Source organism: Onychostoma macrolepis, chromosome 09 (genome assembly GCF_012432095.1).
Source record: "Onychostoma macrolepis isolate SWU-2019 chromosome 09, ASM1243209v1, whole genome shotgun sequence".
NCBI classification, from domain to species: Eukaryota; Metazoa; Chordata; class Actinopteri; order Cypriniformes; family Cyprinidae; genus Onychostoma; species Onychostoma macrolepis.
In genome coordinates, this window is record NC_081163.1 from 18328885 (window position 1) to 18345421 (window position 16537).

General features: G+C 37.0%; 1 protein-coding gene across 2 annotated transcripts; it reads right to left on the reverse strand.

Moving 5' to 3' along the window:
• Nucleotides 1–225: 225 nt before the first annotated feature.
• epc2 (enhancer of polycomb homolog 2 (Drosophila)) lies at nucleotides 226–14632 on the reverse strand. Of its 2 annotated transcripts, none has more exons than XM_058786499.1 (14): nucleotides 14274–14632; nucleotides 12331–12490; nucleotides 12072–12217; nucleotides 9642–9848; nucleotides 9181–9329; nucleotides 8853–8982; nucleotides 8553–8762; nucleotides 8365–8448; nucleotides 6807–6946; nucleotides 6339–6640; nucleotides 3920–4041; nucleotides 3669–3811; nucleotides 2373–2657; nucleotides 226–1150 (listed from the first exon to the last, which is right to left on the reverse strand). In XM_058786499.1, the coding sequence occupies exons 1-14, from the start codon at nucleotides 14424–14426 to the stop codon at nucleotides 1078–1080; spliced, it is 2304 nt and encodes a 767-aa protein (XP_058642482.1). In that variant the 5' UTR covers nucleotides 14427–14632; the 3' UTR covers nucleotides 226–1077. The 2 variants fall into 2 exon arrangements, with proteins under 2 accessions (XP_058642482.1, XP_058642481.1); XM_058786498.1 differs by having other exon boundaries at nucleotides 2373–2661; nucleotides 3673–3811; nucleotides 14274–14630.
• Between the last annotated feature and the right edge of the window lie 1905 nt (nucleotides 14633–16537).

Here is a 16537-nt window from a genome sequence, read left to right on the forward strand (position 1 = left end):
AAAACGGCTTTAAAAGACCCGTCACGTCCACATTAGCGAGCCCCATGGACTGTCAATCTAAGCTCATGAAGAAGGCCTGTAGGCTTATGTACTTTTCCCTAAACATCGTAAAAACAAAACATGTATGTCTGAGTTATTATAACTGAAATGTAATTATTTTACAGGAAACTAAATGCAAATGACTGGCGGCTGTGGTAGTATTCACTCATTTCATTAAAAAAGCCATTTGAAAAGGGGAAATTTATTTGAAGACACTTGGACTGAGGATGTATAAATTTCAGCATTCATAAACAAGATGTCTGACAGTATTTGTGACCTGTAGAGTTTACTTTCAATACAACACGAGTCAGAAACCTGAACAGCTCCTTCAACACTGGTTAACCAGCAATGGCTAAAGACAAATGACACGAGGGCTTCCGTCAGAAGAGCAGAATGTTGAAGATCTTCTGCTCGATTTCTCAAGGATCACATTCTGACGAAGCCCATTGGTCTCCAGAATTAACATACTATTCTTGGTAAGACAAGGAGAGGAAGGCAAGAAAATAAACCAATTAAAAATGGTTGACATTTCGAGAGGGAGATCACCCCTTCTGAAAGTACATATCTGTGAAACCAAATTCAGCTTTCTCCTTCCTATAAAGAAACAAGCACAAAGCATGGTATACTAGCTATGTCTGCATTTTGTGGTCACAAAATTGGATTTATTTGTACGAGATACAAAAATGTAAACATTGCAAAATAAATAGTTAAAACAAGTGACGCAGGACCTATATTCATGCTCATGATCCCAACATGAACTGATGCACTTGTCTTGCTTGCATTTTCAAGTGCAAAAGCATGATGACAAAAAAAAAAAACCAAAAAAAAAAAAACAACAATCTAGGATTCAAGTAACAGAAATGACAGACTAATGATACAAATATACTATTTTACAAGGTAGTGATAATTCCCAATTTTACAAAATGTACACTTATAATATTGACAAATTTCTTAATATTTTGATATGCTGTTATTGGGTACAAGTCCGTGTAGAAGCGCACAGCTCTCAGCACTGCAGTCTTTGTGTTTTTGGATGGGCTATGTGACCTCCATGGCGACTGTGGTCTCTGATAATCCGTTGAGAGCCAGTCTCTCTGGTTCGTGATTCTCCCTGCAATAGCAATAAAACATATGATATATTATTCAAACTTTTCATTCTATATTTGAAAATGAAAGATACACTAAACTAGATTTTTTTTTTTTAATACATTTATTCAGCAAGAATGCATTAAATGTCATTACTGTCACTTTTGATGATTTTTTATTATGTTACTTGCCAAATAAATTCTGTCCTTTGAACTTTCTATTCATCAAAAAAATCATGGTTTCCACAAACCTATTAAGCAGCAAAACCATTTTTAACATTAATAAGAAAAAGAAAAAAACATAAAATCCCAAACTTTTGAACAATAGTGTATATTTTTTATTAAAAAAAAAAAAAAAAGATATAGTGTGTATATATATATATATATATATATAGTACTATTAAACAGTACATACATTTTTCACCGTCCAAAAAAAAAAAAAGGAAAAGAAAAGACAGTTACGCTGATGCATTGCTGCCACACACATATTTTTTCCACTCAATTATGTCGTAATAACGAGTTATGTCATTTTAACGACATCTTCTCATTAAAATGACGTGTTATGTCGTTAAAATGACAATTATCTCATTAAAACATCTTTTCTCGAAATAAGATGTTTTCTCGTTAAAACGACATTTTATAATAATATAATTTTATAATTCACCCGTTTTCAAACATAAAATAATAATAATTATTATTATTATTAACCTATTAGAAAATCTCTTAATTTCTTTTTGTTCATATTTCGATTTGTTGTTAAATCAAACTTCAGTCATTCAAATAAAGAAATATTCCAAGCACAGAGTCTTATTCAAAAATAAACATTTTTGTCTGATCATAGCATAAACGAGTCATGGGTCTGAGTGCAGTTATTGGATAGCACTATATTGTAGACAGACTGGAGATTAATTCTAATAAACATGCCGCTACAATTAAAACCATTACATTAAAATACATTTAAAACAGTGTATTTTCAATTCAGCAGCGTGCAGATCCTCGTTTATGTCAGACTGTGGCGATAGCAGCGCAGACAATCGCTCAGCTCGCTCACATAAATCATCTATTATAACGGAAAACATCGTTTTTATGACATACGTCGTTTTTATGAGAAAAGATGTCGTTAAAACAACATATCTCGTTATTACGACACAATTGAATGGAAAAAATAATGTGTGTGTGGCAGCAATGCGTCACCGTACAAAATAGCTGTAAAGTGAATAAGAATAAGCACTGTGTCTGGGTTCAGACCTGGCGATGTCGATGGCACTAGTGGGGGTGACTTTGGGTACCCGGTCCAGACTGCTAGCAACACTGGCCAACTTTAAGGCTGAGGGTGAAGGGGCGCACAGGCGTGCACTGTGGTGCGTGTGGGCAGGAGACACAGCGCTCACGGTGCTCAGGTGCCCGTGGCCGTGAGGCAGAGACTGAGGGACGGGCAGCTGTGGGCTAGATGCATTCGTCATCCGTACTAAAGAGCCTGACTCACCACCACCTCCACTCTGTACAGAACGGTTCAATTTGGCTTGTCTAAAGCTTCCTGCAGGAGACAGAAGAATCATTTAAATAATCTATTTAAGTAATCAAATATGCTTAACTTTCTTTAAATTAACCACCAAACAAAGAGTTTGATATAAGACTCCAAATAAAGTTAGGTCTCATTTAGGGTTGCAAAGGGGTGGAAAATTTCCGGTACATTTCCGGAAACTTTCCAAAAATCCCTGGAATATTCCAAAAAATCCTGGAAAGTTTCCTAAATTTCTGGAATATTTCCGAAGTTTACTGGAAATGTTCCACCTTTTTGCAAGCCTAGTCTCATTAAAAGTTTTGTTATTATTCCCCACTTAGTTCTATCAAGCATTTTTAGTTTTAAAATACACTGTATTGCCAAAAGTATTGGGTCACCCCTTCTAATGAACAGGTTTGACTACTTTAGTAATTTCTATGAGTACAAATCTTAACGTTGAAGCATATAATGATATTCTAGGGAATTGTGTGCTTCTAAATTTAAAGCAAGAGTTTGGACAGGACCCTTTTCTATTCTAACATGACAATGCCTCTGTGTATAAAGCAAGGTTCAAAAAGAAATGATTGATTGAGTCAGTGTGGAAGAACTTGACTGGTCTGCAGAAAGCCAAGTCCTAATCCAAGCTGAACACCTCTGGTGTGACTTTAAATGCAGATCTTGAGCCAAAAACTCTTTACCAAACACCAATGACTTGGCTTTCTGCAGACCAGTCAAGTTCTTCCACACTGACTCAATCAATCATTTCTTTTTGAACCTTGCTTTATACACAGAGGCATTGTCATGTTAGAATAGAAAAGGGTCCTGTCCAAACTCTTGCTTTAAATTTAGAAGCACACAATTCCCTAGAATATCATTATATGCTTCAACGTTAAGATTTGTACTCATGGAAATTACCAAAGTAGTCAAACCTGTTCATTAGAAGGGGGTGACCCAATACTTCTGGCAATATAGTGTATTTGGACTAAAATATTGCAATAGAACTACTGAGAATTTTAGATTTCAATGACATGAAGGTGCACTTGCCTGCATTGGGAAGGACGCCATTGACACTCGCAATCTGGGGCCTGTTTTCATTGTTGGGAGTGTTGACCACAGCAGAGGCAGCAAAGTGTGCACTAGCCGAGTCCAGAGTCTTAGACATGCAGTCAGATGATGCCGTGTTCTGTAGAAGAAATATAAAAATATATTTTTTTGATGAATTCATAATTACAGAACAGAATGGCAGTGAGGTTTAGCACCATAATGCCTGTCATTTAGTGTATATACTCACAGGCAGGTGTGTGTGCAGTTCTGGTGCTGTCGAGTTCTGCTGGAGTTCTTGCTGCTGTAACTGTTTGTGCATCTGGACCAGCTGCTGCTGATGGGAGTGAAACTGTTCTTCTGTGAATCCACCTGCATGTGCAAGAATATGGAGCATAAATTTACGCTCTACAGATTTAAAGAGCTTTAAACCAGCTATTTCATTTTTTTCCACTAGGTGGCAGTAAAGTAACTCATGTACTAAGGAAACCATGAACACTAACATTCCGTAGTTTTTTTAATTTTTTTTTTATAAATGTACCACTTCTTCAGCAAAGATGCATTAAATTGATCAAACGTTTGCTGGATTGCACACTATCCAAAGTGTTTTTGCACAGTTGAGCAATGTACCCAATCGCAGACATTTCTGTTGATTTCTTTAAAGCAATGGCCAATCAGAAACGTTAAGAGTTTTCAGAATTCACTCACCGCTGAAAGCGCCGGGGTTTTGCGCGCTCGTGAATCATCTCGTAAGTGCAGATGCGATATAAATAAGAGATTCATTGTGTAGTTTAGAGAGCTTCATTGATTATAGAGGAACTTTGAGAGATCGCAATGAACTAAGTTAAGATGAGAGATGCTTCTAGTAAGGCTATAATCCATTCAGAATTTGGATGAAACTTTTGTTTTTCGGACACAGACATGCTGCAACGTTTCGGGTGTTTATATTTGTGCTGGATTCATTCTCAAAATATCAGTGATTGAAACAGTGATAACCAAAGCAATGGATGGGACAAAAATGTCTCAGTGATTTATTCTGGAACCAGACAGCGCACGTCCTGAGCGAGATCGAGTTCACGGACTAAAAGCATGCGTCTAAACTTTATTTAGGTCGGGACATATCAACCAGTAATTTCATTTCCAGTAATGGAAAGTTCAGAAATGAATGGTATGCGATTTATGACAGAATAGTCCCACAACTGATCGTTTATTTTTTCCTCACGTGTCTCACCCAGGGGCGTAAATTTCATCTAACAGTGGTGGTGGTGGTGGTGGTGGGGGATATTTCATATCAATTATATGAAATATTTCATATTTCATATTTCATATCAATTATAATATGAAATATAATCATATTATAATTATTATTATTATTTTGCGTCATCCATAGTATTTTAGATTACGTCTGAAACCGAGTAAGTCTCTTTAGATATTTAACCGTATTAAGCCCACTGATCTGCCACTTAACATCATATTCAGCAAAACCCAACACATAGGTAGGTCTACAATATTAGCCTAATATCAGTTCACACACAGGCTTATCGCCGTGTTAGTTGTAGTGGGTGACCAGCTACGGTATTAAGCTTGTTAACCTTATAATTGCTCATAGAAAATTTTTTTTGTCATGACTAATTTATTAATGATCCAGCATCATCTGTATTAAAGAGAAAGAATCATTTCACCCGATGTTTAAAGAGAATAAAATAGCCTTGACAGCCTAAATTACTTACACATTACTAACTGTTACTGAGGTACTTGCTCTCTCCCACCGGACTCGTGTGTGTGTGTATCGGTAAAATAGAGGAAAGCAGGCAGTGGACCAAACCACTGTGAGGCAAGGGAGGGGGGAATCAAAACATTTCTGAACTTAAAACGTTTTTTTTGCGTTTATTTTGTTTTACTACTCACACAATTATTTTAAGTATATGTCCATTATATTATTTTTAATACACAGTGTCGCTTGTAATGATTTTTTTTAGGGGGGACAACCCTTAGATATGGGGGGTCCTATTCCCCCCTCCCCTTTACTTTAATCCAATTTACTGTTACACATGTATTTGCATTCTCATCTGTTTATGTCCATTTATGACAAACGACCAGGGTTTACATGAATAAAAACAAAGCGCCACGTTTTGACATTTTTGTGTGTATTTGACCTTTTAGGCGATAAAAAATTATTTTACACTAGATGTTCTGTTCTGTCTCTGAGCATAAGCACAGAAATCTTGCAAAGGAACAGCGCAAGTTCTCTTTCGTGCTTTTAAAAACATGAATAAATCTAATCAACTTCAATAAATCAAGCACGTCCCATTTTGCAAATGTCACATAACATTTGACTGATTTGCACGCGAAATTGGTCTTTTATGGAGGAGCGAAAGCACACTGCTGAAAAAGGGGGCGGAAAGGGGCGCAATAATTGTTTTATCTTGATTATTGTATTTTCATAATTGTTGGAGGCTGAAATCGAAATCGCATTTTGATTAATTGCACAGCCCTAATGGATAGTGCACTATCATGTATCAGGGCAGTGCAAAAAATAACCAAAATCAACTGGCCAGACACATTACAAAAAACCGACAGGCTAGATTTGTTGAAAAACCCTGGAATAAACTGAAAGTTACAATTTAGTTGATTGACCTTCTGAATCCTGTTCAGCTCAGATACCTCACCTGACACACTGTTAGAGAGCGGCGTTGCTCCACCTTTTTCCACCTGCGGAGTCCCTTTCTTGTCCTCACCCCTTGTGTTCTCCTGTAGCGGCCGAGGGCGGAAAAACTTCCACCTGCAGGCCTGGATGTCACTCAGGAGCTGAGTCAGTGAGCGCTGAGGGCTTGATCTGGAGTTGTGAGAGTTTGTGTTTGTGTGGACGGGGAGGTCAGGCACAATAGAGTCAGCGGAGGGATAAAACATGTCAGGGTCCAGATGCCTGAGGGCACGGTCCAGATCTGACGAGGTGCGATCCAAAACAACCCTGTTGGAATACAACAGTACTTTTAGATTTATACTTTAATCTGAACTAAATAAATTCACACCACACATATTGTCTCTACAGTGACTCATACTTCATTACAGGAAACAGAATTTTTACAAAAAATGAAAAGGGCAATTGAGAAACTGTAAATAGAATAGCGACGTACCTGCCACCTCTGCCCACCCTCCCGCGAGTCACTGCGATGCAGCGTCTGGGCACAGAGAGAGCGGTGAGACAGTTCCGCTGCCACAGTCGGTCCTGACCCGTCTGCTGCCAGTGAGGAGAGCAGCTCTGATCCACCAGCGGCTGCAGACACACACCACACATTTAACAATGACTAAAACACCACAGAGCCAAATAATATGCTTCTCTGTCATTATAAGAGCGAGTATACCATAATCTATGACAGGGGTGTAAACTCAATTCCTGGAGGGCCACAGCCCTGCAGAGTTTAGCTCCAACCCTAATCAACCCCTAAACACCTGATCCAGCTAATCATGTTCATCTGGCTTATTTGAAAAATACATGGTTTTTGTGTTGGAACTAAAATCTGCAGGGCCGGAATTGAGTTCGACACCCCTGGTCTATGACATCTAGAAACAACTACATATAGTTTGGTTTAGTGTCATGATATTCACATGCACTAAAGCTAAGCACAGTTATTGTCCATGTGCTTTATTTACAAGCCAAGACAAAAAACACCCCTTCCTGTCTCATGACTCGCGTGTTTAAGTGTTCATTACTGCAAATCAATTCTTTGTGGTTTCAAGAATACATTCAAAACAATGATCTGATGCCATTAACATTCACAATAGTTTTTAAAAGTCCTCAAACAGCATTTTTTCATACTTAACGTTTTAGTAGAACGACATGCACTTATATAAATAATACAAATAAAATACTTAAGCACAAATAAAGTATTTTTTAAATTATTTTTATTTCAAATCTTTTAAATACAGTTAAATGTTTAAAATAATTGATTTGTTTATTTTTATTGCCAAAACATCACCTCTGGCTAAATGTTTTATATAAGAAATTATCTACTTGACAATGGCAGACTGAAATTTGAAAATGATTTGTATTTGGGGGGCCACTTGGAATTCTGGATATATGAGGTTGCCTAATTTTAAAAGTGAGATTTATAGATCTAAACTATAAACAATTTTTTTTTTTTTTTTTTAATCCTTATGCAATAAATCACAAACAACTGGAAAAAAGTAAAAAATACTTAGCTCCTAGAGTAGTAGTATATTTTTATTTAATGCCATGTCAGCATCTTTGGCTATTTTCATGGCAAAAACTATTTAAAAAAATACAAGTATAACAAATACAATAAAAACCAACAAACAAACAAACAAGTTATATTACACAAGATTTTTACATTAACATATGATAAGAATTCTAAAACTTTTTCTGTCAAAATTATACTAAATAACTCTTTAAGTGAGTTCACTTAGCTCCTAGAAGTTTTGGAATCCTAAAATTTAACTATTAATTTTTTATTTTTTATTTACATCAACTAAAGTAAAAGTGGCCATGGTTTAAAATAAGTTTTGAAAACAAAACTAGGACTATGGGGCATTCAAATATTTTTGCAGACAGGTTGAGAACCACTGCTTCACGCCATTTCAGGGCACCTTAAAAATCAAGACATAATTTTTCATCTATATCACCCAGCTCTGGCACAGTCTACAGTCAGCATTGTTATAAAACGGGAAACTCACAGCGTGGTAACTGCAGCCAGCTTTCCGTCTGAAGGCAAAGATTCCATCAGGATCATTCTCTTCATCCGGCTCTGAAGCTGGAGACTTCAGAGGAAAAAGGAGAAACAAAAAACAATGTCTTTTAAGTGAAGCCACTAAATACAACATCTACATGAGCATGTGTAGCCAAACACTGACTGTGCACTGACCAATGGGTAATCCTCCTCTCCAGAGCTGTGGAAGTCATATTGTTTAATGTCTGCCTTGTTGACTGTTTGTTGTCGCTCTAGCCGACCAGGCTGGCGAAATGTATCAAGTCTGGGCCTCTTGTTGTACTTTTTATGGGAACGCACAAAGTCAAAGTGAGGCTCAGGCTTGACTGTGAAAGGGTGGAGGTGTTTGGGACCAGATTTGTGTGACTAAAGGAAAGAGACAGAAGAAATATTTTTATATTTATAACGACCGTTGAGCAGTTTCAAGCTATTTCTTGCACACAGATCTTTTCTTACCTTAATTTTGCTCTCTGCCTTGTGCCGACTGCTTATGGGTAGGGATATGGGCGAAGGATAAATGGTTTTCTCTGCCAGAGGTACAGTGACCTCATTCAGAATCTCTCCTGAGAAGTCTCCAATTTGATATCTAAAATACACAAAACATGGAAAACAGTGTAATAACCACTTTTCAAATTATTTAAAGCTTAGCGAGACTGGTGATGAGAGAGATGAGTCACCTTACACTGGCAGTTAAGTGACACAAAACACAGTTTTATTTATATAGTGTATGTAACAACAGAAATCATCTTAAAGCAGCTTTATAAAAAGAGCAACGTTCACACACCTTTTCTCAAACACTTCCAGCGTCAGATGCAGCAGCTCTCGTTTGCTCTTTTCTCTTTTCTTGATCATCTCCAGGATGCTCATGGTTCGGCTGAACTCTCTCCTCAGCTTCAGCATCTTCTCATAAGACACCTCATCATTCTTACGATTCTACGGAGAGAAAAAGACACACAGACAGATGGTATGAATTAAGACATATGCTGTAGAAAACAAATACATTGGGCATTTAAAAATCTTAATATTAGCTAGAAAAAGCTAGAACTGAATGCAGATGTCTTCAAAAAGCTGATGCAAATAAAATAAATAATAATATTAGTAAAAATAAGACGCAACATAAGGAGGCCAGTTTGACACACAAACATAAAAAAATATTTCCATTTGAAAAGTAAGAAGTACTTGTCTGAATGCCCTCTAGCAATACTGTTTGAGGAATGCATGACAAAGCACAGAACACATGCATACCTTCCTAGTCTGCATCTTCTCTGTGCGACGCCTGAAGGCCACGTAAGCGTCATTGTTGGTGGAGCCATCCCTCTTCTCCTGCTTGATCTGAGGGATGAGCGATGGGCCTCGGCAGTTCTTCCTCTTCCTCACCCAGTAGTCATACACTGACTTCAACAGGTAGTCATCTTCATTTAGCAGCAGCTTGGCCTCCTGAAGAGTGACCAACTACACAAAAATTATTGAGAGAGAAAGAATGTGTGAATAAAAGCAAAAAATTAGGTGAATTTTTTGATCTGTATAATTTTTTAGATCATTGTGCATCAGAACCCCAAAATCGGTCTCGGAGAGTAGGGAAAAAAATGATGCTAAAGGCAAATAATAACTATAATACAATTGAGCATAGTTAGAATAACAAAATAAAAAGTCTTATTTTTTTCAAAAATAAGCATACTTTTATAAGACTTTGTACTGTCTACTTTTTTATTTTACAAAACCATGCGTCACATTTATAATATTTAGGACCAAGATAATTTGCCACTTGTTAAAAGCTAGCTAAATCAGACAGGTGCTGTGAACAAAACAAAAATATGACTAGGACACTACATACTAGGTTTACTTACAGTTGCAGTGAGAATAATGGTCTGTGTCCACTACAGTGTGTTTTCTGTAGGGCTGGGTATCGTTTAAACATTTTCGATATCGATAACAATACCGATACCGGTTCCTGAACGATACCAATTTTATGAAATCAGTTTTAACAAGATTACATTATCTCAAAAAAACTTTGGTTTTATTTTTTCAGCTTGTTGACATTTATACAGACTCAAAGCCGGAGCCACTGCACAAAGGAACAAAATATATCCAACACAATAAATCAGTGCAAATAATTTTAATAAAGTTCAAATAGTTTTCAGTTTACACATCTGTTAGGCTACATTTACACTAGTGCGTGTTCAATTTAAAACACATAGCTCAGACAGAATCATCATTTCTATTCATTTATTCTAGGTTGTTAAAGACTTCAAGAAATTGAAAATCTTTATCCACTTTCATAAGTGGGTGTTTTATTTTCTTTCACCATATGTTTTATTGTTATTAAATTCTGGTGTAGTATGTCTAATTATTTGAATGCCTAAAAACAACTTAATTCAAATTTATTCTTAAAATAGCCTTATGAATTCTTTTATTTTTCCTCAGAAATTCTGTGTTCTGGTTTTCAAATGAAGGCATAAAACATGAATTTCATTTATTTTTAAATTATTGAAAATCAAACTTTATTTATTTTGGCAAACAAAGGGGGTTTACTATTAAAATTAAAACATGGAAGAAATGTGAAAAAGAAATGTGATCATTACTTAAAAAATTAAGTTTTAATAATTTTAATAGTAGCCTAGTAGTAACAGTATGTACATTCTGCTGAACAATAGTAATGTATTTCTGCCGCAGTGTCTTCCAAGTTAAACCGAACTTTTATTTTGACGGGTTGCCGTGAATACCTTTACAGTTCTGTGTGTATATGATATTACGCTAGTTTTACTCAAATCAAACGGTAAAATGCTAATGAAGTGACTCTCAGAACAGTTCTGGAGATTTTGAAATTGTTCATGTGTTTATGTCCTCTTTTAGTGAGACGGCAGACGCTTAAATCACCGTGAGCGTCACGCTTCAGTCTGTGTGTAGTAAACAAAACTGCGCGATATAGAAAGCATACTGCTCTGTACGCTTTCGAATCGCTCTTGCGGATGTCAAACACCGATCAATCTTCTAGTCGAACACACCTAGTGCTTCAGGCTTATTGCCTTACTGACGTTGATGAGATTAACCCCTTAGGTATCGAAATTTCGTACCGAACGACAAGACGTTTTTCGATACTCGATGGTATCAAGGCAATTCGGTCAGTGCCTAAAAAGTATCGAACTCGATACCCAGCCCTAGTTTTCTGTGATTAATTACTGCCTAAGTAATTAATTATTTTATTAATTTAAAAAATGCTGTTCATTTAAACTTTTAAAAAATTTATTATAGTTTCCAATAAAACCTTACAGATGACTGAGAATGAAGAATCATGTGCCACTGAAGCCTGGGCTAATGGCTACTCAAAATTCAGTTTTGCCACCACAGGAATAAATTACTTTTTAAAATATATCCAAATAGAAAACAGTTACTTGAAGTTGTAATAATATTTCACAATTTTAAGTTTTTTTTTACTGCATTTAACTACTGTAAATAAATACAGCTTTAATGCACATTAACACATTCTATTAAAAAGGTTAAACCATCTTACAGATCCCCAAACCTTTGTATGGTAGTTTATGGTAATATTAATTTATTTCACCGTTGGCTTTATGAGACTGTTACTCTCATACTATTCTAGTACCGTGCTGGCTCGCCACTTAATGTCCTATGTCCTGCAGAAAAACCAGATAAGAAGCACTGATGTGTTATTACCTGGTTGGTGCTTGCTTTCTCTAACCGATCCATCATGGTCTCGAACTGCACAGGTTTGAGCTCCATTTTGCGGTTGAGTCTGTTCAGTAAAGTCTCGTCCTCTGAGTCCATATCATAGTCAGGCAGCTCGTTATCCAGCCCCAGAGCTGGTGTAAAAGATTGAAATTCAAATTTAGATAACACTTTATTTGTTTATTTAAATCAAGAAATTAGAGTATCCAGTAGGACTATCTTGAGTTTGAAGCTGAGGGTCACTCACGCTGGATGTGGATGAGCTGTTTGGGGATGCGGAACTCTCCTTTGTAAAGGCGGTCATAATACGTGATGTTACTCTCAGCCTCTGGCACAGGGATGACCATACTCTCCTTCTTCTCCCTGAACACCTGCTGGGCAGAGATGGCCCTCTGGAGATGGTGCTCCTGAAACACACCGTGTGAGACAGAGAGAGAAAGAGAGAAGATGAGTAAACCTAATTCGGGGGAAACTCAAATTTGTGAAAAGGTTACACCATATATGCCACAACAGTAAAGATTTTGTCACCTCATACATCACACAAAGTATTTCCATTAGCAAGTGAGTCCAGTTCGTTAAGCTGAAACTGATGTAGCTGGAATCAGTAATAAGAAAAAGTTCAAAACTCACACAGAGACGGAAATAAGAATTGGGCACATATGACTTCTAATGCAGCTGAGAACAGCAACGTGATGAAACCCAATGCAATGGCTTACACAGCTCGCAAGCATACAAATGAACTCCAAGTCGTTCCAATGACTTTTGGATTCATAAGAGACTCACTGTGGTAGACGGTTCAATAATAGAAAGGTGAGCAGTTCATTATCAGGTGGGTGAGGAGAGCAAATGCAATCTGTGGCACGTAACTCAAGTTTTTAACATGTACCTTGGTCTGTACTGTATGTCTGTCCAACAGAACCTCTTGATCAAGATGTTAACATGGCAGTTCATACTTGTGTTTTAATAAAACTCACTTCACTAACAAATAAAATGAACCAAACTGAAGAAATCTTGATCTGCTGCACATCTTTCAAAACAGCCGAAGATGTCCTGACAGTTGTGTCAAGTGGTGTAACCAAGTACACCAAGTAAAGTAATAAATATACATTTTTGACTGAATGAATACCATGAGGTTTTCTTTGCCAAATGGAGGGTTACTTGATTTGACCTGACCAAAACATTTCTTTTTATAAAAAGTTTAAAATGTATAATGTTTTAAAAGACATAAAATGTGTAATGTTTAAAAAAAAAAAACAGAGAGATAACGGGGTTGTTTCTGTTTAAGGGTTTTCTTGACAAATTGAAAACAACATTAAGGCTTTTTGCCTGTTGGTTACTAGGACTTGGACATTTTTCAAATATTATTACTGTCTCAAAACAAAAATTCTTATATTTAAAGAAAAATTTTAAGTAGTATTAATAATATCAATAATAATAATGATCATAATAATACAGTATGTTTTAAATTATTAATAATCTCATTATGTAACTCCATAAGAAATTGTATATACACTCACTCACTCACACACATACATATTTATGTACAATATTAACAACAAAAACAATAATACATTTTAAACCAACAATAACCAATAATATATTTTTTTTAAATAGTTCAATTAAATAATATTTGACATTTTTATTTGATTTTTCATTATAAGATGTGCCATGGAAACACATAGTAATATCATGGTCTTTTGATATATATACAATGATACTGAATGATTCCCATATTCATATACCATTGTATTAATTATATGACACTGAAATGTGGGAGGTAGTCATGCTATATTGATGACTAGGGCCTGGTGCTGCAGAAACTAAACATCAGATCGTAAGAATCGGATTCAGGCTTCAGAAGCACGCCGTTCAGCTCGTGTATTCCTGTCGTAACATACGTGAATCTCTATCGCATTTACGCAAAAAGACTGACGTCAATGCGCATTCACCATTAGCAAATGTCTCACGTAAATAACCTTGCTCACGCCACTAGTGTAAAAGATTTCCCACGACTACGCAACTGTCGTAAATTTTATACGTAACCTAGAGCATTAGAACGGTGCTTGCGGATCCCTTCGAGCAGAGAACGGACTTACGTACTAAAACGTGCGTAAGAGATACGTGAATACCAACACCCTGCTATGCACCTGAACCCCACGAAAAATTATGAATTTAAAACCATTTACATACCGACTCCTCTTCCTTTTCCATCCCGGTTGGCATCTGCGGAACCGCTCGGTTGATGGAGACGCAGTCGGTGAGGTCCGGGAGGTCTTTATTGCGGTAGATCGGCAGCGGTTTGGCGGCGTCTAGCGCTCGCGCGCGGAACGAGAGTTTACTCATTGTTTTCAGCGATCACAAACACACTAAACACGGATCATTCGGTACAAATACACACACGAGCCGACGGTTCTCTCCGCGGCCGCGCTCACTGACGTCCCTCCGATCGAAATCTGGCGGTTAAAGGCATCTCTGAGCGAGTTCTGGTGTTTTTTCACGGGCTTTTTTTTCTCGGCTGGTGTGAAAACATGGCGGACATGATCCCGACAGTCCGCGCGACACTGCCAAAGAGCGTGAGCGGGAGCGCGCGGGTGCCGCTGCGCGCGCACCTCCGGCAACACGCGCGCACACGGTGTTACGACACGCGGGTACGAGGAGCACATGCGTGCGTCGCAGAGCTGTCACATTATACGTTAGTAGACAGTCTGTTACACATCCCCAGTGATGTGTGTAATGTGTTTACATATGCCAAGCAGCCAAAGATGGCCTCCAATCCAAAACTGAACCAAATATTCAAGATTTTTGGCCGCAGAATGTTTTTATTGAAAATCCCAAAGGCTAGGCCTATTGACCGACAGTTTATGTGCATTTGGGGAAGGGATGCTCTTAATATGAGCCTGCTCATCCAGTCTTATGAGAAAATGTTACAGTTTTATGAGGAGGCGAAGAGATTCACATGGAAACAGGCCTACATGTTTTAGAAAAGCATAAACATAAGGGTCCATCCGAAGCCCTACCTCTAAACCTAACCTTCAGTGGGGCTACATACTAGAACATAGGAATTGTACAAATTTTGTACAAATTAGTCACCAATTTGCCAAAATGTAAAATATTTATGAATTGCAATGAGATTATGTTAGTACCTTCACACCCTTATTCAGGTTAGGCACCATATTGAATTTAACATGAATGTTTGAAAACACAAATTTTCACAATTTACTACTTTGAAAACTGTTCATAGTTCTTGTCTAGAAAGACATTTTGCTGGCTGAACAACCGGTATGTTGTTAAACAACAGTACAATCCATTCAGCGCATTATACTTCTTAATTCCTGTCAAAAATTAAATATGGCGTACTCTGACTAAGGTCTATAGTCGTTTTATTACCAATAAAGAAAGTGAAGAATTGGGCCTGCTTGCTTTACAACATATTCCAATTCCATTAAATACAAGTAAAATCCGTAATTACTATGGATTATTGCTCAAAATTGTGGTTGTTTTTACTACTGGTTTTGTCACTAAATTTAAACCAGTGAACCAACAACACATATGTGACCCTGGACCACAAAACCAGTCATAAGGGTCAATTTTTTTAAATTGAGATTTATACATCATCTGAAAGCTGAATAAATAAGCTTTAAATTTTTCCCCACAAAAAAATCTAAATATTGAGAAAATCGCCTTTAATGTTGTCCAAATGAAGTTCTTAGGAATGCATATTACTAATCAAAAATTACGTTTTGATATATTAATGGTAGGAAATTTACAAAATATCTTTACGGAACATGATCTTTAATTAATATCCTAATGATTTTTGGCATAAAAGAGAAAAAGATCATTTTGACCCATACAATGTATTGTTGGCTACAAATATACCCGTTATGACTGGGTCCTTTTGTGGTCCAGAATCATATGTTCAATTCAGATGCAGTTATTTTGTTGCTGTGTTTTTATGTGCCTAGCTCAAATGATCAAAACATACTCCACATATTTTATTGGGATTGTGGTTACTCTGCTTTTGAGTACATACTGTGTTCACAGTAGCCTATTTTGTTGACATAAGTTTCTTAAATAAATAACATCCATCCTCCACCATGTTCGATGATACTGGAATTGAGTTTCATGTGCAGTCTGGTAGCAGGCGGTCAGCCTGCAGAGAGGAAAGTGTAGCATAAGAAGCTGCTTGGAAAAAGTTACCTGCTAAGACACAAATCATTTTTAATGAGAGGAACGAGCAGAACTTAGAGCGCTGAGGCAATCCTATAAAACAGCGGTGAGATGGATAAGTGGAGAGTGTCTGAGAGCTGCAGGGGCTGCACTGGGTGTTTCTCTAGAGAACATTGCCTATATTGCTTGCACACACCAGGAACAGTAAATTAATTGGAGCATTTATGTTGTATGCTACTGTTTAAAAGTCCGGGGAGAGTAAGTTAGTCCTTTTTTAATTTCTGCTA